This window comes from Ailuropoda melanoleuca, chromosome 17 (genome assembly GCF_002007445.2).
Source record: "Ailuropoda melanoleuca isolate Jingjing chromosome 17, ASM200744v2, whole genome shotgun sequence".
Classification (NCBI taxonomy): domain Eukaryota; kingdom Metazoa; phylum Chordata; class Mammalia; order Carnivora; family Ursidae; genus Ailuropoda; species Ailuropoda melanoleuca.
The window spans coordinates 25,894,681-25,920,491 of record NC_048234.1 but is presented as its reverse complement, the minus strand read 5'-3'; the positions used below and the strand labels follow the sequence as shown (position 1 = coordinate 25,920,491).

The 25,811-nt window shown below is 40.5% G+C and overlaps 1 protein-coding gene across 17 annotated transcripts in view; it reads left to right on the top strand.

The window, feature by feature from the left end:
• Positions 1-25,811, top strand: part of TRPM3 (transient receptor potential cation channel subfamily M member 3) — a 774,831-nt gene that overhangs the window by 580,447 nt on the left and 168,573 nt on the right. For 16 of the 17 annotated variants that reach the window (XM_034646697.1, XM_034646707.1, XM_034646703.1 and 13 more), the window contains one exon: positions 10,941-11,115. In XM_034646697.1, coding sequence (XP_034502588.1) covers positions 10,941-11,115 — 175 coding nt within the window. Of the gene's footprint in view, positions 1-10,940; positions 11,120-25,811 lie in introns of those variants that run through there. The other variant, XM_034646713.1, reaches the window with a different exon arrangement.

Sequence of the window (25,811 nt, the reverse complement as noted above, 5' to 3'; positions counted from 1 at the left end):
CTGCAGCACCTTAACTGCTGAATCAGATCAGTCACCTCAGAGGGAACAGAATTCGGCTGCCGTTTCAGTCATGTAGTTCCCTATTCATTGCATCTGGAGGAAGCAGTAGCCTGCGTGGGTACCGTTCCAGCAAAGGGAAGAATGTAAACCTTCATTTACGTCTTTCCCCCTCCATGGCCAAGACACCTCGTCACTCCAACTGGGTCCAATTCTGAGAAACAATGAGCCTTCGTGTAAAAGTACAAGACAGCTGAACTGAAATGGGCTCTTTGAGCCACTAAGAATCTGGACTCGTCCAGACCTAATCCAAACGGACAAGTGAAGTGTGAGCACGCACCCTGTGTGACTCGGCGTCTTCTTCTCTAGGTTTCTGACTACTGCTGAGTCCCATTAGTTAAGGCCTATGAAAGGCCAGCATGAGGCCACTTTTAAGCCATTTATAGCTATCATCTCTACTATCAGCAGGACACATCAATAGTTTTGAGATATGGCACTCAGTCCCTTTATAACCACCAATTTATTCCCATCCCTTCAGCTGTGCTAGTCCCAAGGTCTAGACCCCAGACATTGTGCATTTTAATTTTGTTTTATTTCACAAGTATTTAAACTAACTTCTATGGGGGCACCTGGGTGGCACAGCGGTTAAGCGTCTGCCTTCGACTCAGGGTGTGATCCCGGCGTTATGGGATCGAGCCCCACATCAGGCTCCTCCACTAGGAGCCTGCTTCTTCCTCTCCCACTCCCCCTGCTTGTGTTCCCTCTCTCGCTGGCTGTCTCTATCTCTGTCGAATAAATAAAAATAAAATCTTTAAACTAACTTCTATGGATGTTGCCTAAGAGGAATGGGGGATGGGGGCTCCGTGCCAAGAAATTTAAAATCTAGTGAGTAAAACTTTCATTAAAGCAAGACAGAATAAAATAACTGCCAAAAGTTATGTAAAAGAAAAACAAATCAACAATGGACTACAAAGGGATGAATGATTAATACTACCTAAGGGAGCTAGGAAGTGCCTCAGGAATTAGTAACATTTGAACTGGACTTTGAAGATGGAGTTGGGGGTCTCTGAGAGACCACAATAAATAGCACCTGTCTTCCTCATCCAAATTCTGAACAATTTGAGAAATAAAAAAAGTACTTGATGAGACTCAAAATATCAGTTTTTGTTGTTGGGCAAGTTAGCAGGCAAGACTTTAAGTATGTTGCTCAAGTGGGCTTAGTGGCTCCCCCAAATCAGGCAGCAGCCCACAAGGAGCCTTCATCCTCCACCCCCAGCACACACAGCTCTAGGCGCAGGGCCGCTGGAGAAGCTGGAAGACCTCGTTCTTCCTCATGAAACCAGGAGTGGGGAGAGATATTCCCCTCTGAAAATTAGGATGGCTAGGAATCCTAGATGGCGGATCATGACAATAGTCTGACAAGACCAGAATTGGGATGAACAGAGGGTTCTGAGGAGAGATGAGGCTGCAGATGGAGGCTGGGCCAGAACATGAGGAGCCTTGCCTGTCACGTGAAAGGTGTGGGCTTTTGTCTATAAGCAGCAGGAACTCACTAACAATGGCTACAGAGAAAACTGTGTTTATGATGATAACTAGCTTGTGATTATTGTGGACGCAGGGAAATCAGGAAGCACTTCTAGTAGGCCACAGGAACGAGCATACCAATGAGCATAGAAACCAGGCATTTGGAATAATTCCTGATTTCATGAGAATTTAAATCAGATCTCAGTGCCCTGGAACTCGGGCCAATTGATTGAGGGGAAATTGCTTATGTCAGAAAACATCTAAAACTTTCTGTGGAAACAATTACATTGTCATTTAACCTGTAAGAACTCAGGAGATACTTGATGGTAATGCCGTGCCCTGCCTTCCGGCCTTCCTTCTGTTCCCCAAGTTTTAGTGAGTATCTGCCCCGTGTAGAGCAGTGTATGGCGTGCAGGGAATACGACAACAAACCCACCTAATAGAAAGAAGAGGTGCCCAATCCTGTCGTTAATGAGATAAAACTTCAGGATGAAAGGTGCTATGGGAATGTTTATATTTATGACAAAGTGATTGATGGACCAATTTATAAAATATATCCATGGCATGGGCCTTTAAAAAAGCAAATGCTACTAGGAAACACAAATGAGATCTGCCCAGTGGGGTAAGAGGGGAAAGGGCTCAGGAAGACTTGTCTTTGGACCCGAGAACTGCAGGATGAGTATGATTCCTCACAGAGAGTAAGTCAAGAAGAATATTCCTTAAGGAGAGAAAAGACCTTTTCACGGGCAGGAAGAAGTAATTGCAGCCTGTCCCCACTAATACAAAGGGGTTTTTTTTTGGAAGGGCAAATTAATACACATGCCACCATTTTGCCATTACCTGCAACATTTTTCTTTCCTATTGTCTCCCTCTCCTCCCACCTCTGTCCTGCCCTGGGGGCTGTGTCTTTCCATGTTTTGTTCATTCCGTAATTCCCTGGGCTGCTCTGCTGCCTGCTAATTCCACCAAGAAGCCAAAGGAACTTGTATGGGCTGTGGACCTAGATCCTGGCGCATTTATAGGGGAGGATAAGCAAAGTATTACAAAGTAAAATGAGTTAGAACCACTCTGATTACCTTACATTTGAGAAGGCAAGGGATGCCTTTTGATGTGGGTTTTGAGCGGAGTAGAAACTAAGAAGACTCTAGCTTTGTTTGGGAGGGTTTTCTTGTAGACTTAGATCAATTACATTAAAACAGCCTGCAAACAATGGCCTCAAAGAAAACGCTGGCTCTTTCCTTTTATGAAAGTAATACTTGCACCACAGCCCCTGGGATTGGCTGTTCCCTTTCTATTGAAACGATTCACACAGAATGTTACTTGGATGTCCTGGCAACATGCAAACATTAATAGCAGGATATTTCAATCAGAGCTGGCCATAAGGGAATGACTGTTTCCCATTGACTAAGTCAAAGGCCAAGTTACTTTATTAGCATATAATATACTTGGAGTCTGTTTACGGGTTTTGTTATTTGGCGTTTTCGTCTTTGTCCAACCCACAGAACTCAAAAGGCTTTCCAAGCTGGTTGAAGCCCTGAGGAGAGGCCCAGGGTAGAAGGCATTTGGGGGGTAATACAAAAAGTCACCTAACCCCTTTCAAGAAAGAGTCACCTACCTCAGATCAGAAAGTTTTAGCCTTTTAGATACAAGATAAAAAATTTGTTTTCCTAAGCATATTATTGGCCTGTGTGAGAGAACATGCAAACTTTGGAAAAACATGTTTCAAATTATTTGTCAGAGCATCCTTTTGGTTTAAACATATGAAACGCATTTATTTTTCTTTCATCCTCATGAATATTTACATGTATTTAAAGTAGAAATCTTTTATAAGCTTAATAAATATAAAAAGCTTTATATTTGTGTTTGTTTAACCATATGGTTCTCAAGTGCCAGACTCTGTTCTAAGTGTTTTATAAATAATGACTAATTATAAGTCTCTCTCTCCCTGTCTGTCTCTTTCTCTCTCTTTCTCACACACGCGCACACACACACACACACACACACATACACGCACACCCTTTCACTCCCCCTCACTCAAGCCACATAATCTCTTCTCCATGGTACCCTCTGCCCCTTCCTTTCTTCCTCCATATGCTCTTCTCTGCTTGTTTAATCACCCTTCATGATCCCACCAGAGCCACAGCTCGTAGAGGCTTCACTCCCCACCAACCCACTTTTCAGTTACTCGCTCCAGACCTAGAGGTTTCCACTCCAATTCCAGGAAGGCAAATGTGGCCCACTGCAGGTCTGGAATCCAACTCTAGTCCAACCAGCTTTGAAAGAAGCCAAATAAGGCCAACCTTCTGTGGATGGGTCAGTTCTCTGATAGGAAAGTGTAGACGTGGAGGCCATGACAGGCATTTCCAGTACACGTGCCACAGTGTACCATGGCTGGCCTACAGGATACTTCATTTAATCCACTTGTCCACCCTCCCAGTCTGTTTTTTGCCGTCTGATGGCCTGACAGAAAATCAAAGCGAGACAGTCTCCAACATCAAAGCCAGCCAGTGGGAGCTAATACAGCATTTTCCTGTGAAAATACTGGTGGCATTGATAATGCACAAATAGATTAGCTCAACAATATTGAAAGCAAGCTGGACAAAAAGGGTTTTGCCATATTAATTTGACAGATTTTGCATTCTCTGTCCCCAGGAAAAGAAAGATTACACCATCGGCTTTCAATCATTTATCACTGAGAAAGCTCCCATTAATTTGAACTCTGTATCTGTAGTGTCTTAACAACCACCTCTCTCCGGCCAAATTTGCTGAGATTTTAAATGGCAAGATAAAACACACGTGTGTTTATCTGCCATATTGACATTAGCTATAAACAGGAAGGACTGTATATGGAGGGGACCCATTAAGTTAAATTTCAGTAAGGGAATTGCCATAGGAATTGGTGATGATAGGAAAGGACCTTTAAGAAATTCGCATCATTTTCCCCCTGCCTAGTCCTAAAGGGAATTGGAAATTTATACATTGGCAAGTCCCAACCACTGGGAAAGACCCCAGCCATCTTTCCAGGAATTTCCTTTCCACTCGAGAACAATAAATCCAGAAGTGAAGCATCTTGTTTTATGTGGCTTTATTTTCGCTGCCTAATAGTTTGTGTGGCCCTTCCTATCTCCAAGTGCTTTCCTAAGCGTCAGTTGAGGTGCAGAATTCTAGTGGCAAAAAGGTATAGTAATTATGATGACGCACAGGAGTGGTTTGCAGTGGGTTTGGCATTCACCAATTGTTACATCACCAGGATTCGCCAACAGATAATTGGGTTTGTTACCCATTCCCAAGTAAGGCCAGCCACATTCCAGTTACAGTTCTGTTGTCTTAAATAGATAGTATATTCTACCTCTAAAACTAAGGCAATATCCAAAACATCTCCTTCCACAGAAGACTGAAGAGATCTTTCCAGAAGAAAAAAAGTATTTTCTTATGTCATTCCCTAGATGTTTTGTCTTATGTCATTCCCTAGGTATTTTGTTACATCATTCCCTAGATATTTTCTTGGGCTTGCTCTGTTCCTTGGTAGCTCAATGATTTCCAATTGTGTTTCCTTTCACAAAATACAGCATATTAAAATATTCCCTTTCTGGGCAATAATATTCTATAGTTGTACCTGAATATTCAAGTGTTATAATCTTCCTAATTATAAGAAGCACCTTAAACTTAATGAACAAGAATAGTTTTGAGTGTTGTCAGTTGAACACAAGTGATTACCATATTTACATACTTTTCATAAATCTATCCACAATTTCTCCGACCATAGAAGAGAAGCACTAAATAGTTACGAACATCAGGAATCTCATTCTGAAACTATCTGTTGAAAGTTATGTATTATGCAAACTTCAGCCGTTACTGCTCAAGTAGGTAGCAAATTGGTGTCCATTAAAATGAGGCAAACATCTTACTGCTTCTCCTCCCATCGCTGTAGTAATCGCTAATGCCCCCCAAGTCTGTGCAAGGTTCTGTTTGAAAAATGCAAAATCTTAGGCAGTTGCTGAGTTTTTATGGCTTTCTTATGTAGTCCAATTACAGGAGATAATGATCAGTGTTCTGTTGGTAGAGTCAACCGTTGAACCGAAGACCAGGTGATTCAAGTGAGAAGTTGGATGAGGGGACATGTTCAGTGCTTTACAATTTTATGCCAGTTTTAATTATGCAACTTTGAAATTGTGAAGCATAAACTATACTGGTAAAGTCTTACCGTATGCATAATTTCAAAGCATGTGAATTCTCCACATAAACTTCCAAATCATCAAGAATCACATAATCCCGAAGGTGGTAAGGCCAGTGAATTAACTGTGTTTGTGTTATTGCTACACAGTTTCAGGGGCTTGACAGAAATGCCCACCCACCATTGACAGACTCAGTCTTGAATTCATTAAGATCATCAGGAAGTGATCTCTCACAGAAAGTTTGAACACTCCTTTCTAAATGGCTTCTACCGAAATAATCACACAATCTGCGGCTTACGTCATTGTGGTCTACCTAAGATCAACCTTCTGTGCTCCATCTTCATGTAAATATGAACTATTTCCCGATAGAAAATAAATTATTCCTTAATCCCATAGGCATATCAGATCACGTATGGTGATATTGACAGAAAACCAAAGTGTTCATTTACGTCAATCAAAATTCTCACGTTATCCAGGCATTTCACTACAACAGACTGAATGTTTTCACAAATGCCTGAACTGGTCATGGAATATGATCTCAAGTCAGCAGAAAGAAGGCGGGGGCTTTTGGAATTTTAAGACATTCTCCTATTCTTGCCACCTCCCTTCCTCACAACACCCAACCCAGTTTTTGCTTAACCAATTTTGACACTTTCTGCCTTATTGGGAGCCCAAGCTAAAGGACACAGCAGTCAGAACAAAATGTAACCAAAGTCCAAGAGGTTATCTTCTGCATAAGCAGAAGTCTAGCTTAAGCAACTCTACATTACTCTAAAATTAAATTCTAATGGAAATCTCTGAGAACTACTGAAAGCCCTTGGTTGTGGTAGAAAATGAAAAATTATTCTGATCAACTAAGGAATTAACGTATTTTTCCCGAAAAGCACAGGAAATGTATTCACACACACACACACAAAAAAAAGTCCCCAAGAGCTCTAGATAAAATGAAAAAAGTTTCTTGAATAATAGAGGTTGTATTTTTTATTTTTTTTTATTTATTTTTTTAAGGATTTTATTTATTCGACAGAGATAGAGACAGCCAGCGAGAGAGGGAACACAAGCATGGGGAGAGGGAGAGGAAGAAGCAGGCTCCTAGCAGAGGAGCCCGATGTGGGGCTTGATCCCATAATGCCGGGATCACGCCCTGAGCCGAAGGCAGAGGCTTAACCACTGTGCCACCCAGGCGCCCCGAGGTTGTATTTTTTAAACCTGTAAATCTGAACTTTTTTTTTTTTTTTTGTGAATGGCTAGTAGGTTTAGCTGAGCATGATCGAAATTTGCAGTTATCTTCAAAGGAATTTATGTTAATTTTGTTATGGGCATAAAGAAAATAGTGGCAGGCCATGTGAATCGAGCTGACTATCTAGTGGATTCCAGAAAGAAAAATGTTTTCTTTAAGTCATTAATAGAAAATGTACTGTTCTTGATAGTTTACAAAGCTTTTTCTTTACTAATGAGGTCGTATTCTACAGACTCTAACTTTTGTATTTGTGACTTTCTCTCGGGTAGTTTTAATATCCTGTGTCCCCAGTGTAACTTAGAAACTAAAGTGTGAACAGAAGAAATAAAGAGGGGCACCTGGGTGGCACAGTGGTTAAGCGTCTGCCTTCAGCTGGGGGCGTGATCTCGGCGTTATGGGATCGAGCCCCACATCGGGCTCCTCCGCTGGGAGCCTGCTTCTTCCTCTCCCACTCCCCCTGCTTGTGTTCCCTCTCTCACTGGCTGTCTCTCTCTGTCAAATAAATAAATAAAATCTTAAAAAAAAAAAAAAGAAGAAATAAAGAAAAATGAGGGAGAGGATGAAGGGAAGGGTGATATCCTACAGACAGTGTTTATTGTGTAAGTTTAGCCTATCTAACCGGATAGCAATAGTATGATAAAGTTCCCTCGGGCATAGAGTTTTGTTTGAAAACCCATTTGAGAACTTCTCGAACAGGCCTCAGTGAGCTTCATAAAATAACGCAAGCTGATGCTCTTTGCAACCATAACAATGTGTTTAATTTAGGGTGGAGTTTTGTAGAGGGTCCATTTTCAGGTTTCTCACGAGTTGCTCTCGAAGATTCATAAAACCTTGAAATTGCATAGATGCATTTTTTGACTATCCTTATGTGTGTTTATTTTTCTGGAGAAAGAGTCACTAGCTTTCATCAGATTCACAAAAGTATTCGGAGACCCTTGTCTCCAAAACATAGGCTAAAAACCATTGCTTTTGTTCATCACTGATTATTTGATATCATTTTCTTTTCTCAGAAGCAAAGGCCGTTTGTGTGTGTGTGTGTGTGTGTGTGTCTGTGTGTGTCTGTGTGTGTGTCTGTGTTGTGTCCTGACAGAAAGACTTGATGTTACCATATTCTGGCAGGTTTAGTTTACATAAAGTGTGATATTTTTACATATAGCCTCATTCTCTACCTCCCATAACTAAGAAATTCAAAAGTACTTTATTTTAGAGTATAAGAGCTTTTGTTGTCTATGGAACAAATTTCCATGTATTATCACTGTAGGAAATGGAAGAGAATTTAGAGGCCAGATATATTCAGTACTTTTGAAAAGGGAGATGGTATCTTGATACTTCATCCAATTTTTAGCACTGGATCATAATATAATAATAATAATATAAATTAATATAGTTGTTCTCATCCTTGTAATTGATAATGGCTTCATTCCAAATATAGGAAATTTGATCATCCAAAATGTTTCTGTGTTTCTAGGGGTTACAACAATGTGGTACATTGATAAATACATTGATATGAAATCATTTGACAGTTTATTGCTCTCAAGTCATCCTATGAAAATTGATCCTTTGCACCTGTGTATCCTCTCAAAGGGAAGAGAGGTTTCCAGCCATCTCGCCTATTGTCTGGTAGATTGTAGATCACTGGAAATTTTAGAAGGCCCGTTCTAAGACTTCTTTCTCCATGAGAACATTGAGTGGATCAGGATTGGTCTCTGAGTTGGAGTAAAGATTCCACTGACAGAATCAGTGCCCAAGATCAGAATTTGGCAAATGCCTCTCTTGGGAGATCCTAGAATGAGTCTAAATATATCATTTGGTATAAAACAGCAAGTATAGCGTATTTTGTTCCTTGATATGAAGCAATACGATAGCATGTACTAATGCAAGGAAAAGGGAAAAATTAAATAACATAGTTCTTTGGGAAATACCTCATAAAAATTTTAAACATTGGAAAAGATACCCTTTTCCAACACATATTAAAATACAGGGGCGCCTGGGTGGCACAGTGGTTAAGNCGGTTAGGCATCTGCCTTCGGCTCAGGGCGTGATCCCGGCGATATGGGATCGAGCCCCACATCAGGCTCTTCTGCTATGAGCCTGCTTCTTCCTCTCCCACTCCCCCTGCTTGTGTTCCCTCTCTCCCTGGCTGTCTCTATCTCTGTCAAATAAATAAATAAAATCTTAAAAAAATATATTATATATAAACCCATGTAGGAGTGGGTATTCCCTAGGTCAGCAAGTTCTCTTCCTAAAGAAGTGTGCTGTATTAACATTTCAAGTTAGCCCTTAATTTTCAAAGAGCCTTTCAACAGGAATTTACCATACCTCTTGATCAGCTGTGGGGAAAATGTCTCCTTCATAGACACGTAAATAGCGTTTTGAAGGGACATTTTGTCTGAATCATTTAGGGCCTTTGAACCAAAGGGGAGCAGCACTGACATTTTGCTTCCCCCGTCTTGGATTTGAAGGAGGAATTCTCAAACCTTCTCCATCCACAGAAACATCAAATGGCCCCACGGGTCATCACTCTCTTCTAATTCCTTCTGGAGCACAAAAAGGAATCTTGGGACCCACAGTTGTCATTTTTTTTTACATTTTTAAAATGTTTACTTAAAAACAGCACCCATTTTTGTGTAACTGACATTTTGGACCATTCCTTTAGGATGAAAATCAAACCATGAAAAACACTGACTTAGAAAAGAGAGACCCCCAGGATACTAATAATACTGTAGAAGTGTAACAGGTCACCCAAGTCAAATACAATCTCTTATTAACGGAGCAAACCTCATACTATTATTTCTCACAGGGCAGCAGTTTCTGGATAAAAGAAAAAGGAAAACCCAGCAAGAGGGGGAAAGGGGAAAACTGAGATGACTAAAGGCTTTTTTTTTTAGTTCATATTTACAGAAGTGGTACAGAATCTTGATTGTTTCTTTTTTAAGATAACTGCTCCGTACAAAACCATCTCGTTTTTATGGTACTGCTCAATTCCCTAACTATTCTGGGAAGGTGAAGAGTGAGAAAATGCAGTGTGATACCAAAATAAGCAAAAAAAAAAAGTTATTTGATGAACCATGATGACACTTGAGAGGTCACTTGAAAACGAACTTCATTTCTTTTTCATTGTGTCTCTCATGATCATTCGTTTTTAATACGTGTCTTTAATAAGTTTGGTTGAACCCTATGTGAGTGCCGATGTTAGAGCAATTTTTACATCTTCTAGCTCACCATTAATAGCTTAAATACTTTAGAAAAGGTCTGTGACACCCTTGAATTCAACAACTGAATTCAACCACTGTTTCTGGACTCCCCACCATATGCCTGGCACCTTGCTCAGTGGTGAAGGACACAGTAATGTCAGGTGGCAGATGTCATGTCTCCTGGGTTCTTAATCATGACTGTTATGCTGTTAAGAACCCATAATCAAGCAGGTCATTTATGGTCAGATATAGATGGACCCCTAATGTAGCCAGTAGTTGACTCCACAAGTGCAAATATGCCCCTAGCTGATTTTGATAGTCTTTAATAAAGAGAACCATTCAGGCATTTTCCTAGTTAGCCCTGTGATGACGTCAGGGATCTGGCCTGTTTTAAATTCCCATTTTTCATGTAAGAAACTGAACCACTGGGTACATAGCAGACTTGCTTAAGGTCACATTTAGCTTCCAGTCCTTCAGTTGCTGGCTCAGGGCTTCATCTACTAACCGATTCCTTCCTCTCCCTCCTCGCCCTATGCACCAGCCCCTGTAAAGTACGGGGGTGGGTGCCTTCACCAGCCTCAGCACCCTGGGAGCTCTGTGGAGAGGGCAAAGTCAGACTCTCTGGTGGGAAGATTCTGCAAAAGGATTTTCTGTAGAATTTTTGCTCCGTATTTTATCCCTTCATATGTTGTGATCTCCCCAGTGCTCAGTAATTTTAGTTTGTGCTTTTTGTTTCCCTTTTTGTTTCTTTGGTTTGCTGGCTTTGTGTTCTTTTCTCTTTTTTTTCTTTTCTTTTCCTTTTTTATGCAGGAATCGGTCAAGGCGTTCCGGTGGTGGCGCTCATTGTGGAAGGAGGACCCAATGTGATCTCGATTGTCTTGGAGTACCTTCGAGACACCCCTCCCGTGCCTGTTGTTGTCTGTGATGGGAGTGGACGGGCATCTGACATCCTGGCATTTGGGCATAAATATTCAGAAGAAGGCGGGTAGGTAATTTGCCAGGCCCCATAAGAGACCTTTGAGTACAAAGCCTGTGTTTCAAACTCTGGAAGTTGATATCAGTTGATGGAGACATTTGGTCTGGGAAGGTGGTGGGGAAGAGCAGGGGGACATATTCTAGATGTCCTATGAAGTGAGAAATTCCATGACAGCCCCACTAGACTAAACTAATAAGGAAGACAAAAGGGAAGGAAGGATCATAGCACTTGGTATCCTTTCTCTTCTCTTCATTTCTTTTCTCTTTTGCTCCTCCTGCTAAGAAGAAGCAGGGACTAGGCTTGAACACATAAAGCCCAGCGTGTCTGGACCCTGTGGTTCCTGTGAGTACCTTGGGAGAAGCTGGGATGTGCAGCTTCCAGGCTCAGCCTCCAAACACCAGCTTCACCAAACTGCTGCATGCTCACAAAGGCCAAAGGTTTACCAAAACTTTTGGTGGCCTGTGCTGTCAAATCCTTCTAGATCGGCTCAGAAAGCAGAGCCTCGAACCTCTCTGGTCCTCTCTACACCCTTCCTGGCCTCCTGCCCATGCACTTCCCTTGGTCTGTCTATCCCCTATTGCAACTTTCAACAGTCCAAAGCCCCAACCCCATGGAGGACTTCCCTTCCCAGCCTTCCCTGCCAATCTGAGGTCCCACCCAGTGAATGGTAAAATCCAAGCACTCTTGCATATTATTAGATCAAAGGAACTCATCCCAAGGTGTGAATGAGTTTAAAGAGGAAAATTCAGGAGGAGTCATTGAATTTTTATTTATTTTTACTTTTTTAAAAAGTTTTTATTTATTTAAGAAATCCCCCACCCAACATGGGGCTCGAACTCATGACCCCAAGATTAAGAGTCGCATGCTCTTCTGACTGAGACAGCCAGGCGCCCCCAGTCATTGACTTTTTAAATAAGGAACTTCCTCCCCTAATCAATTCTCCTAACACGTGAACCTGGTGGGAAAAAGGAGCCCCAAAAGAGATGGGATATTTTTTCATCCCTTTTACAAACATACACAAAGTGCCTACTGGGGGCCATGCACTGAGATGGGAAAAAGCATAACAACTCTTCCTACCCTAGGAAGTCTAGTAAGTAGACAAGCGTGTAATGATAATAGTGAGTGACCAGTGAGCTTGCCGAGTGCAGGACACTCCCTGCCCCACCTGTCTGCCAGGTAGCCATTAACACAGCACCCTGCCCTGGAAAGCGTATGAACCTAAATATAGGAGTCATGGGCCCTCCAGCTAACACAGCAAACAGTGACAGTGATTTCAGGCCCCCTTAAAGCTTTCTATATGGAAAAAAAAAATCAATATTCATAAGCATGGAATTGGAGTTTGCTTCCTGGTAAATTTAAGTTACTTTTATCTTCTCTTTTTGTTTTAAATGTTGGTCCATTTCTCTAGCTAAAAAATGGAAAAGAGCATTTGCCCAAACACCTCTATGTCGATTACCAACCAGAGCTCAGAATCCTCAACTGCACTTTGCTTTTATTAAAAATTTAGTCATAGTTCTCATTCATTTAAATATAGCAACATTTTCCTTTTTCAAAAATAACTAAAAAACTTACAGTTTTTAGCTTTGGCTTACTTTTTGGCTTCCTAGTGCTTGTAATTATTGTATTATGTTTCCACAAAGTACATACAAGTTTGCATTCAGAATGCACATTTCCTTTTCAGAAAATTCATGGAAAAGTGAGCTGTTCATCTCCGTATTTCAGGTTTTCTGGGTCTGTACACAATGAAGGTCTGGACCCAGGGCCTACTTTTTGTCCTTCTTGTGGGTTGTATACTTTGAAAATGTTACAATTTTTTTATTAGTTGCTCTTCCCGATTCTGTTGTGTATATAGGAGAAATGTTACACGGTTTACTGCTTGGGCGGGAGGGGCAGGTGTCTCTATATTATTTAACTGAGGGGACGGATACACAGAGCAATTATGTGCTTGCCCACAATCCTAGGCCAGGATTCTTTCTGGGCTGTTATAAAAATTCACTTAAACGGATTTTGTGGTATGTGCCTTCATGTTCCTTATGGAGTACTTCAGTGATACTGTCTTTTACTTATGAGAGCACTTGAGTTCCCTTTAACTTCCCCTTTGCATTATAATTTCTTAATTTTTTGCATTATTCCGTGTATTCCCAAAAGATAAAATGAATGCATTCCTGGCTGTAGACCAATGTCCAACCTGCCCAATGTGGGTTTCTTTTTTTTTTTTAAGTTTCGTTTTTGAAGTTTTTATTTAAATTCCCATTAGTTAACACACAGTATAATATTAGTTTCAGGTGTCATGTAGATTCCCTTCTGCCCAAACGAAGAGTCAGAAATATCATGCCCTTTTAACTTTAATCAGCAATTTAATTTTAAAACCAAAGTTTAGTTTTAGTTCTGATTATTTTACGACCGAAATAGGCAAAAGCATAATCTACATGGTATCTGTGCGAACATATAAACCATGATTGATTATCAAAGAATTAACTAGCATGAAGATAAAGAATTGAGATATAATTTCTTACCTTGGGAATAATGAAAATTGAAACTTAATTTTAAGAAACACTTAGGAACAATGATTAAGAAAAATAGAAATTTTAAGAGAAGTTTTGTAGTTGCCAATCCAAATATATAAATCTGTATTTATTTATTTTATTGGTTGTTACGATAAAAGTATGCTCTTGCTCCAGGAAAGCAATTATAAATTTATCTTGATCAAATGAATTCATGACATTTCTCTGGGCCATCAGAATGACTGCCAGAATTAATCATGTTTATTTAGCTTGAATTAAGAAGTTATCTAGCCACACACAGGCAGCCAATTTAAAAAAGCACTTCCAAAGAACATTATTTTGCCAGAGTGTATATTCTTTATGCTGAAAAAAACCAAGAAAACAAACCAAAACGAGCCCATCTCAGCTTCATTCACCAAGAATTTCTTCTTTGATTCCCAAAAAGTCCAACAGAGTTGGGACATATTTCACTACAAATAAATATAAATGTATAACTATGTGTTCATATAGACAAACCTGTATAAATAAATGGGTGTAACTGTGCATATGAAATTGATTATAGAAAACACACACACACCTTATTTACAAAACCTGAATCAGAGTTTGGAATCATTGATTTTTATTTTTCAGTTATTTTGGTAATTTAAATATGCTTTAAAATGTTTTCAACTCATTACAGATGGTTAAGTAAATAATACAGGTCCAAGGACATGTAAATGTGTATATTCAGCTCTAAAGCTTTTCATTTTCTAATCTTAAAGAAGTGAATGAAATTTACACACCTTCTATTTTAACTTTTGTGAACTTGATATTTTGCCTTTAAATTCCCTGTTATTAACCACCTTCCAAGAATATGAATTTGAAAGGGCATCACTTGGAAGCAAACTGTAATTGGCAAAACTAATTAACTTTTGTAGATGAGATTACTTCAAGTGGAGGAAGACAGGCCATATCTATCCCAACGCAAATGGATTTGGATAAACTGGGAGGCATTTGCAATTAAATTCTTACCTTTGCCTTCTTCTCTGTCTCTGCCCCATGGCACAAGTTCCCCAAAAGAAACGGCCAATCTCTTTTCCCCTTATTGTCGTACTAGATTTTCTATTTCTCATCTGTCATAGTTTAAAATGAGTCACAAGTCACTTTCCCTAACTAATTTCATTCCTTAAAAATCTTATCAAAAATTTTTTTCTGAATCATGAATGACTAAATACTGCAAACAGAAACAGATTAATGCCAACCCACGGGGTATTAGATTTGGTTACCTACATTTTCAAATACTAAGATTCCACTTTTTGCTGCTGACCAAGCCAGCTGACCAGCATCACCCATTGTCAGGAACACCTTTCAGGCGATAGGTGCCTGCAGTTAAAGTCAGAGATTGCTTGAAAATTCATAATCTAGGTTTCAGATTGCAGAGAAACGTGGTCTAGCTCCTCATTTATCAGTCAGTGAGAAAGTGCCGCACAGATGAAAAATGTCAGCGTGAAAAAGGCATCTGAATGAATGTGCATTCTGAGATGTGCTCCTCGTTCATCTGGATTTTATTGCCGATCCTTACATTTATTTTGGGATCTTCTTCCCGTAAATAATGATCTGGATTTACCATTTTTAGAGAGCCTAGGACGAGAAGCAGAGCCTATGGTAGCAGAAAGCCTTAGAGGTCTTAAGTAGTCTGTTGATAACTTTTGGGAATTTATCAGGGGGCAGATACCAATAGACTCTTCCCATTCTTATGTGTCAGTGGAATTTGTATTAGATATTGTGGAGAAGCACTGAGGAATGGCTTGCTCCTGAGGACAGAAATAGATAAGTAAATCAAATAAATCAGATAAAAAATCTGATTTTCCCTGTTTAACGGGAGCCTAATAAAGTTCCCTACATTTTTTGATTAGCTGAAATAAAGGCATAAATGGAAAACAAAGAGGAGATGATTAAGGACATATATGTTGCATGGCTTCACATTATATCACTCCATCCTAGCACAGATGTAACAGAAGTTTCTCTCCAAGTGCAAATCCAAATGACCAAAATCAGGTGGAAGTCACCAGAAAACTAGCCATTTTAGAAATCCAGGTGTAGTCTGTATTCCCTAGGGTGTATCACTCTATGCAATGGTTACTAATGCTCTGTTCTGCTGCTTGAGATTTTCATCTATGGCTGAAGGATGTCACAGCCCTATCATTTATCTCTATGAGATCTGCTGAAAGGACGTAATTGATCTCAGTGGTTTGTATCCCAGTATGATTTAGACATAATTGGAATGTCAAGTGAGAAAGAAGGAAACAAATATCAAGCCTGCTGACTTCAAGTATCCATTTCAGTTTCCATTAATTTCATCTTACCTTGTCTCTTTTCTAGAATTTTCTATAAGAAATTAGCATGTCAAAACTTGATTCTGTTTTGTAACTTTCCCAGAAGGGAAGGAAAGAAAGTTGGAAACATCTTGTACAGACAAAGGATATTGAGAGCTTTATTTATAAAGTGTTGTTTCTGTAACTTTTCTAAGTTAACATTTATTGAGCGTCCACTGTATGCATAGGACTGCTAGAGAATGAGCAAGACATGGCCCTGCCCTAGATTCTATAATGGAGATTAAAACATAGCCATGAATACAGATAATGAGAAGGTCGCTGTGCTGTGTGCTGTGATAAACGTACAAAGTGTTTCGAGCCCAGAAAACAAAGTACTTGAGTGTGGCATTCCTCCCAAGAATCTGTTCAGTGGAAGAGCGTATGTTAATTACCCACAAAATGGCAATATAATGACTCTGTTGCTCCTGTTCTCCTTTTCCATCAAAAACTGGATCCAAAGTGAGGATCAGCATGAATGACAAAGAAAAAGCTAGTATTTGACCCTCTTTTATGTTACTCAACACAGAAAAGAATCAGTCTGCATAGTATTGAAGGGAAGTCAGTAAAAGGGATAATTTTATGAGACAGTGTGTTTGTAGGTGTATGTATATATTACATTTAATTTATATATACTCAAATTTATACATATATTTATTATATATTAATATATTATATTAATTTATATATTTTATATAATTATAGTAATATATTAATATATAGTATATAGATAGATTGTAAATAGAATTTTTAAAATATATTTTATATATTAATATTATATTATGTATTATATTACATTAGTATATCTTATATATATTGAATTCATATTTTTCAATTTAATGAAATCAATTTAAATGACTAATTTAATAAAATCATATATATAATATATATAAGATATATATTATATATATGCTAATGCCTATAATTATTGAATTGCAATTTTGTAATTTTTATATTGCAAACAGTTCCCTCTGTGGACTATATTAAAGATATTGCAATATAGATACCTGTGCCATTGTCTCCCAAGTTCCACAAGGCTGGAGTAGCTTCATCTATTTAGGAAAGTTCAGAATAAAATACTGCTGTCTTCCAGTTTGCTGCTTGATTCCTCCATGTCATGTCAGCATAGAGAGAACAAAGCACTGACTTTCAAACAATTACCTAGCTAGCATTCGTGGAAGAAAGTACTAGTGAGGGGAAAGTTTTATTGATCTCAATTGGTCAGTCCTCCACATTGATTAAATTTGCTTTAGAATTGCTCAGCTCCAAGGTGGGAAAGTGTGGCCTTGCATATAAACAGCAAACATCAGAAAAAAACATAGAGCCGAGTAATCCATTATGATAAAGCAATCCTTTTCGGAGAACCACTGTCCCCGACTTTTAGACAGCCCATCGATACCAAGCGAAGATTTCAAAGGATAGATTAACTATGCTCCTCTGAGATTTGCTTAGCTAACTTCTTGACCACTGTGACACACAAAACATTGAAAATAGGCATGTAGTTATCACACTTCAGCATGCCTAAGAATGCGTAGGAGACACGGATTCCCCTGAATAATCCTGATTCCGTGTACCTGGCCTGGGGTGCAGGAAACTGTCCTTGAAACCAAAATCCCAGTGATGCCGGGGAACCTGAGCAGCTCAGTCAGTTAAGCATCTACTCTAGATTTCGGCTCAGGTCATGATCTCAGGCTCTTGGGATCCAGCCCCGTGTAGGGCTCCACGCTCAGCAGGGAGTCTCCTTGAGATTCTCTTGCTCCCTCTTCTTCTGCGCTTACCCCCTGCTTGCTGGCTCTCTCTCTCTCTCTGTCTCTCTCTCTCAAAAATAAATCTTGGGGAAAATAAATCCCAATGATTCCAACCAGAGTGGTCCATGGACCACACTTTCAGAAACTCTTTTTAAACGTGTAAGAATGAGCTTTGTCTTCATACTTCCCTGATGTTTTCGGAAAGCGCTTTCTCACTTTCTGCGTGTCACGCACATGCTGGGCACACCAGCCATTGCTTTGTTACCACAAGCACTTTGTACCCACTGCCAACTTTTGTCTCTGGAACCCAGTTGACTTGAAAAGTTTATTTAGCACGAATCACCTCATTTATTTCTTGGTCACAGCTGTTCTTGTTTCCAAACATCTGTTAGATTTGAAAATCCCTCCCTTGAAGAGAAAGCTTCGCCACAGAAATACTCGTTTTGACAGGACTGGTAGGTTTCTCTGTTCATATTTTTATTTACATGGATTTCTTAAGGGCGTTCAGTTCACTTCTTTCTTTTGAAAATGATTTTCTGACTAGTTCAAAATGGATGACCAATTTCAAAAGGGAAAAGAAAAAGAGAATGAGAAACGTAAAAGTGTTTAGACCCGCAATGGTGCTAGTTGTGAATAACGGCTTTCTCTGCTGTTGGAGAGGCCACCGGCAGTCATCAAGACCACTACATTCAGCCTTAGAAGGTCCTGGCTCATTTCCTTAGACTTTATAATTGCAGGGGACAACCCTTTAAGAGTCCCAATTTCCCACTTGCTGTAACACTGATTTTCACTTTCTGAAAGCCCTTGGGTCCCTTCTCATACAAAACCTCAGAAGTGTAATATATAAGAGAGACGAGATACATACATGTTTACTCTGGTGAAGCTGGGGATGGAAGGCCTAGACCAGTGGTTCTCAAGTTTTTATCTTGCATCAGAATCCCCCGGAGGGCTTGTTAAAAATCAAATACTGGGCTCCATCTCAGATTGTCTGATTCAGTCTGATTGACCAGGTGATTTGCACTTCCAAGAAGTACCCAGGACATGCAGATGCTGTTGGTCCAGGGACCATAACTTGAGAACCACTGGTCTAGAGCCCCCCTCTCTCTGCCTGGCTCTCGCCCACTAAGGCAGCTCTGAGGCAGATTTGGAGTACCTCCTCAAAATTCTAGGGGCTTCTTTGCAGAACCCAGTTGAAGACCATTAATCCACAGGTCAAGTCCACATTCCTTTGCTTGGACTCAAGACCCTTTGCATTCTGGCCCCAGCCTCTCTCTAGGGCCATCTCAACGAACCTTCCCTTCGCCAGACAACCAAACTGAATTGTCCTCCCCACTGCTGCCATATGCTTCTCTGCCTTAGCATGAGATGTACACGTATATTTCCTTACCCTCTCCTACAAAATAGCCTCTCTCTCTCTCTCATGAAAAGAAGTCGTGAGGACTTTAAAATCCACACATACATTTAAAATGTATCTGAGGGAGCCTCAGATAATAAAATGCCCTGATATTTAATTCCTCTACCTTAGAGGAGATGAATTTTGAATCATCCTGGAGGACACGAGAGCCTACAGCTTTTAGAAACAGAGTGAATTAACATCTCACCCGGTGGTATCATTAATAATAGATAATGTTTGCAATGTTCTCAATGGGTTTCCATTAGATTCCCCATGCAATTCTCATTGTTGATTATGGACCACAGGATTCATAAAAACTAAATACAGCAGTGACCACCTGCTACCAAAGCTGCTTCCACCAGAGACACGCTAAAGATGCATTAAAGTAGCATTCTAAGGTCAGCTCACATCTATATTACTGTTGTCAGGAAAAGTCTCCACTTGGCTTCAATGATGCTTTCTCTTTAATTGTCGTAATTGCTGGACAACTGTTCTAGAGTTGATATACATATTTATTGTGGTTTCTGTAGATATTCAATGCAAATCAAGAATCCATAAGCAGTGATCCCTAAAGTAAGCAGTACAAAATCAATTCCTTTAAGTTCACGGAAGTCCGAGTTCAGTGTCTTGGAGACAAACCTAAAATTTGGAGTTCTTCAACCCTGTGATCTCCTTGGTATTCACCATTTGATAGTATATTTGAGATTTTATTTTCTCTAATGCAGGCATGACAAATAGCTTTCATCTTGAATGTCAACAACGATCCACCGGTACCAGTGTCCTAGAATGTTGTGTTGAGAATGAGTCTGAGGCCACATTTGGGCTCAGGGGAAAGATGTCTGTGGTGGATTCACAATGATGCCAAGAAAGAAATGTACAGTCAACAAGCCATGGATGGCTATTTTTATTCTGGAGTGAAGACAAAGCGTTATAGATAACCCCACGTATCACTACCAGGCGATCATCAAGTTGCACATTGAATTATGAAGCCTTGGGAAGAATAAGAAATTTATCTGCCTCAAAGACATCTGGGAAATAGTCAATGTTTCATCAATACTGTGAGGCACATCAGTCTAAACTGTCTGACAATATGAGTCTTTCCCTACAGGCATAATACATAGGATATCAAAAACAAGAGGCTCTTTCTCATGGGGTACTGTTTGAGGCTGGACTGAGGAACAGATTAACTGAGCAGTTGTCAATGGATAATTTATAAGAAAGAATAATTTAAAAACAGCGAGGAATTAATCCATCACTAATCCAACTAAAAAAATACAATTATACTTGCTCCCACATCTCATTGAGTAGAATATGGAGTTAGAAGGAATCTTTGACAAATTGCTTTGACAGAGAGTTGAAATTTATCCCACCCTTTCCCCCACACTGCTGACCCTCTTTCCAAAAGCATACTTGAAAAGGTGAAAAAATTTTTAAAGCTTCTGCATGTAAGGGGCGCCTGGGTGGCTCAGTCAGTTAAGCATCTACCTTTGGCTCTGGTCATGATCCCAGGGTCCTGCTCGGCAGGGAGCCTGCTTCTCCCTCTCTCTCTGCCACTCCTCCTGCTCGAGCTCTCAATCTCTCTCTCTCTCTCTCTCTCTGTCAAATAAGTGAATGAAATCTTTAAAAAAAAAAAGCTTCTGCATGCAAGAACTTCATCTAAACACAGTCTGTCATTCCACTCTCTGGGGTAGCTATGATAATTATTCCCATTTTATAAATAAGGAAATTGAGGACAGAAAGATTAGGAAGTTTGCTGGACATCCCACCACTGGGGAGTGGTCTGTCCAGGCACACTGGGGCTGGAAGCTAAGCTCATGGCAGCTACCCCTTCCTGTCTCTCAGAAGATGAGACCCAGTCACTGCAGGAGGCTTGCTTGCCCCAGAGCTGAGTGATTCTTAGCAACAGCTTCCAGCTCCCCCCTTCTCTCAGGTGCTGGTTAACTTCTCCTCTGAATAAATGGTGGACCAACCTTTAAAACATGTCAGTTACAGCGAAGCCAGTGTTTTTGCCTGCCCGAGAAGCTCATCCATCTAAGTCCAGCTCTGATTCTGCCTTTTATAGAGGGCCCAAAACAATAAAAATCTGACTATTCCTCCTGCCTGGCGACATGCAGTAGTCGTTGATGGGATTTCACTTGGAATGAACACAGAGGGTGTGTTTTCCCCTTTAATTTTGGCAGCAGAGAAGCTACCTGGCCATGTGGCAGTCCCTGTGTGCTTTGGCAACACATAACAGTTTTCACTCTTGGGCATGTTCATAACCAAAAGAAGGAAAGGAGAGAGATTACAGAGACACAGCCAGCACTGCGGAGGATTTTTCACCTACATGTCCTGCTAGTTTCTGCCCCAAGGTAAAGAGCTTGGCAGCCCCGTCTGCCTCAAGATCACTGCTGTCCAATAGAACTTTCTGTGACAGTGGAAATGTTCTCTATCTGTCCAGTCAGATAGCCACTGAGCACTTGGACTGTGGCTAGTGTGGCTAAGGATTTGAATTTTAAATTTATTTAGCTGTAATTAATTTAAATTCGAATTGCCACATGTGGCTAACAACTCCCATATTGGATAACATAGCTGTAGTAGTTCTGTAATTGAGCTCCACTGCTCAGGGACCCCTTGAGTGTCTGACAGATTTTTCAATGTTATTGGGCATTGTTCCCTCCATTCTTTAATTACATTCTTTCTTGCAACCAACATTATATGTTCAATCATTCGACAAATTTTTTTAAAGATTATTTATTTATTTTAGAGTGAGAGTGAGCGAGAGAGCACGTGAGCTGGGGGAGGGGCAGAAGGAGAGGGAGAGAGGGACTCTCAAGCAGACTCCCCATTGAACATGGAGCCTGATGTGGGGCTCAGTCTCGCAACCCTGAGATAATGACCTGAGCCGAAATCGACAGTTGAAAGCTTAACCAACCCACCCACCCAGGCACCCCTCAACAAATATTTTTTTGAAAACCTACTATGTTTCAGGCACTGTTCTAGGCACTGGCAAAAATACACCTGTCAAGAAAATAGACAAAAACGTGCTTACAGAACTTACATTTTAGCAGGGTCAGATAGATAATAAGTAATTAACTTAATAAGCACATTGTATAATACTTTAGAAAGTGATATGCTATGGGAAAAGTGAAGGGTGAAGGGAATCAAGGTAAGGAGATGGTGGAAAAGCTTCTCTCTTCAGCCCCTTGATACTTGATGAAGATGAGGGAAGAGAACATGTAAGTAATATCACGAGTCATCGTCCACGCCTCCAAGGAGTTAGTCTAGTTAGGAATTTCTTAGAATAATCTGTCTTTATGAAATGCCACACATAAAATGCCTAGCACGAATCTTGTCTTCTAGTAGATGCTGAGTGCCTCTCTTTACAACCCTCGACCTCACTGCACCAACCCCTTCTGTTTCCTTTTGTGTGTATATCTGCGCCTTCTGTTTTACCATATCTAGCTCAAGATTCTAGAGTGGATTTTTTTTTAAAGTAAAAAGGGAAAGTGAACAAAAATGAGAAATGCTCCCTCTGTGGGTAGTGGTAAATGAAATGTTTTTAACAGATTCCATCCACAAGTAAGCGTCCTTCTCAATTACAGGCAGCTTCTCCAAGATCATTCGCAACTACCTCGCGTTACTAGATAGAACACGCAGGAAAAGCCCGGGTGAACCACTTTTCTAAGCTACGTATTAAAACAAGATTAGAGGTACTATTTTCACAGGTCTTAGCTGATAGAAGCCATTTGTATCTGGAGTTGATCTTCAGTAAAAAGCTGGGCAAAGTAAGTCCCCTCCCCCATCCCATCCCATCCATTGGTCACTTCTCTGGGTCTCGTTCACATCTTCCCCGACTTTCTGTCCAACAAGAAATGGTTTCTACAAACCATCGGCATCAGGCAGTTAGTTACCTGTGAGTTTAACACGAAACATCACTTAACCTAAGAGTTGCTCTTAGGGCTTCCAACTGTTGAGCAAAATATTTGCTGGCCTCTTAATTAATTAAAAGGAACTTTGGGCATCTGAGAAGCTGGGGAGTAATTCTGGGGGAAATAATGAGTGCTTGAAACCAATGTTACTCAGTCCCAGTCTTCCCACACATAAGATACAGAACATCCTGTCTCGGGGATAAAACAGAAGAAATCTCCACTTGAATCTAGTCATTAAACAATAAATCACTAACTTTACATAACCACACTGAGTTGAGCCTAGATATTTAGCCTAGTATAGTTCATTATCAAGGATTCTTCCTTCCTGATTCTCCTGTCTTCTAAGTTCGTTCAGCTCTATATACTCTTTAGGAAGTTAGTTTTCCACTGCAGGCTTCAGCCTCTTCATCCACAGTATGGTGGTTCCTAAATTGTATCGTTAATTTATCCCAAAGTTCAGATTCTTCTGCTGAATTTTCAGATGAGCAACATACAAACTCCAGAAATAGCAAAAGTTGAGATGTTATCTTACTGGTGATGAGAAGCTATTGCAGGGTTTTAAGAAGGATGCGATGCAGTCATCTTTGTAGAGCAACCATTCAATCAAATGTGCAGAATGGATTAAAGGAGGATAGAGAAGAAACCAATTAGTAGTCTGTTGGTACCATCTGAGTAAGCTACGAGGAGGGCCCAAACAAAGGCAGATCCAGAGTAATGTAAACTGGGGGTGCCTGGGTGGCTCAGATGTTTAAGCATCTGGCTCTTGATTTCGTCTCAGGTCATGATCTAGGGGTCATTGAGATCGAGCCCCTCATCAGGATCTGTGCTGGGCATGGAGCCTACTTAAGGTTCCCCCACTTTTTCTTCCCCTGCCCCTCCCCCTCCTCAAAAAAAAAAACATAAACTGGAACAATACTTCAGTAAGTCAAGATTTCTCTCTAGCTTTCGGCAGGTGCTTGTTAGTGCTTTTCGTCTCCAAACAGACCTCAAGGTGAGATGAGGACACCAAGAAAACACCCAGCTGTTTTTGTTGGTGACTTAAGCTGGACATTAAGTTTGACCCAAGCACTCACACATTTGACTGAAGATGTCCCTTGCACACTGCATTTAACAGCTACAAAGTACGATGATGGTATCATGGAAAAGAGGCTCCCGCCAGATGCCCAAGGCCTAAAAGAAATGCCCGATACATAGTACACACTAAATAAATGTAAACAGGCTGCTGAAGCAAAAGAGAAAATATTTGCAGGTTCTATGCTTCGAATCAGTGATAACATTTTGAAAATACTTCTGAGTGGTTAGGCTATCATTTTTAAGGAAAATGGTGATTCTCATAATCTGCTATTAAAAGAAAAAATGCAAAGTAAGACAGCTGAGGCTGTTTATCATTAAACTGTGGAAAAGATTGATGCTTTATAATGTCTCATCTGAACAGAATCCCTTGATGGATTTGTGGGTCTCCAAGATGACCACCATCAAAATAGTCCTTCTCTGTACATTCCTCCTTTCCTTCCACCAAGAGATGGAGCCCCTCCCTCCTCTTGAATCTGGGCTACTTTTAGACGTGCTTGATTAATTCAATGTAAGGAAATGACATTCTGGGACTTGTGAGGTTAAATCAGAAGCAGTCTTGAAGTTTTTGCCTGGGCCTCTTCGAACACTCACTTGGAGTCCTTAATATGAGAGAAGCCAGCTGCCGTGTACGAAGTCCATACACCATGCAACCAGCCACCAGACAAAACAATGCCAGCCAGTCCTCAGTTCTCTCAGCAAGCCCAGGCTGGGTACCAGACAAAGGAGCAAAGAAGTCATCTTGGGCATTGCATTCCCAGCAGATGGCACGTGGAAAAGAATGGAGCCCCAGACATATGGCCCCGGTTGAGGCCTTACAGCCATTTACAACCATTCCATCCTCTCCAGCTGAGGACTCAGATATCACAGAGCAGCCATGAGTCATCCCCACCATGCTCTGCCTGAATTCCAGACCCACAAAATCATCAACACAATAAAAAAAAAAAATGCTGTGTTACATCACTAAGTTTGAGGGTGTGTTACCTATTAATAGATTACCAGAATATATGGCTTACAACCCTATGAGTTCCTTGAGGCTGAGACTAAATATTATTCATCTCTCTACCCCGGCAGAGTGCCTGGCACATAGTAGGCACCAGTATTGTTTGTTAAATGAATAAATAAATAGGCAGAAGTATGCATGGAGTGTTTGCAAGGTTCCACGATAATGAAGCCTCCTGAATCTGCTGTGTATCTCTTTTTCTAAATGTAAGATAGAGCTGGAGATCTCTGACCTCTCTGAAGTGGGAAAGTTCTTTCTCCAGCTTGGAGTGGGAGTGGCCTTGTACCATTGGGCTCAGGAGAGAGCTCTGTATTGTGCACAAAGGCCCCAGCCGCTGGTCGTGCTACTTACCAAGAAAGAATGTCAGTGAGCCAGGAGCCGTGTAGGACTGTGTTTTAATAACACAAATGCTGGCAAAGGCCTTGCTGCATATCAGGCCCTCTACAAAGATTAACTCATTAAATATTCCCAAACCTATGAGATAAGCACCCTTATAATTCTCATTTTACATATATGAAAAACATGACACGGAAAGACTAAACAACTTGTACGAGATCATATAGCTAACAAGGGACAGCTTCGCTCCAGACAGCCTAACTCTGGTGACTGTGATGTTTTTTAGTCACAATGTTGTCTGCCTCTCCAGGAAGAATCATGCTGTTACTTGTGACCCCAGAGTCATGGCATATGGGAGAAAGGGGTAACTTTTACTAACCAAGAAGAG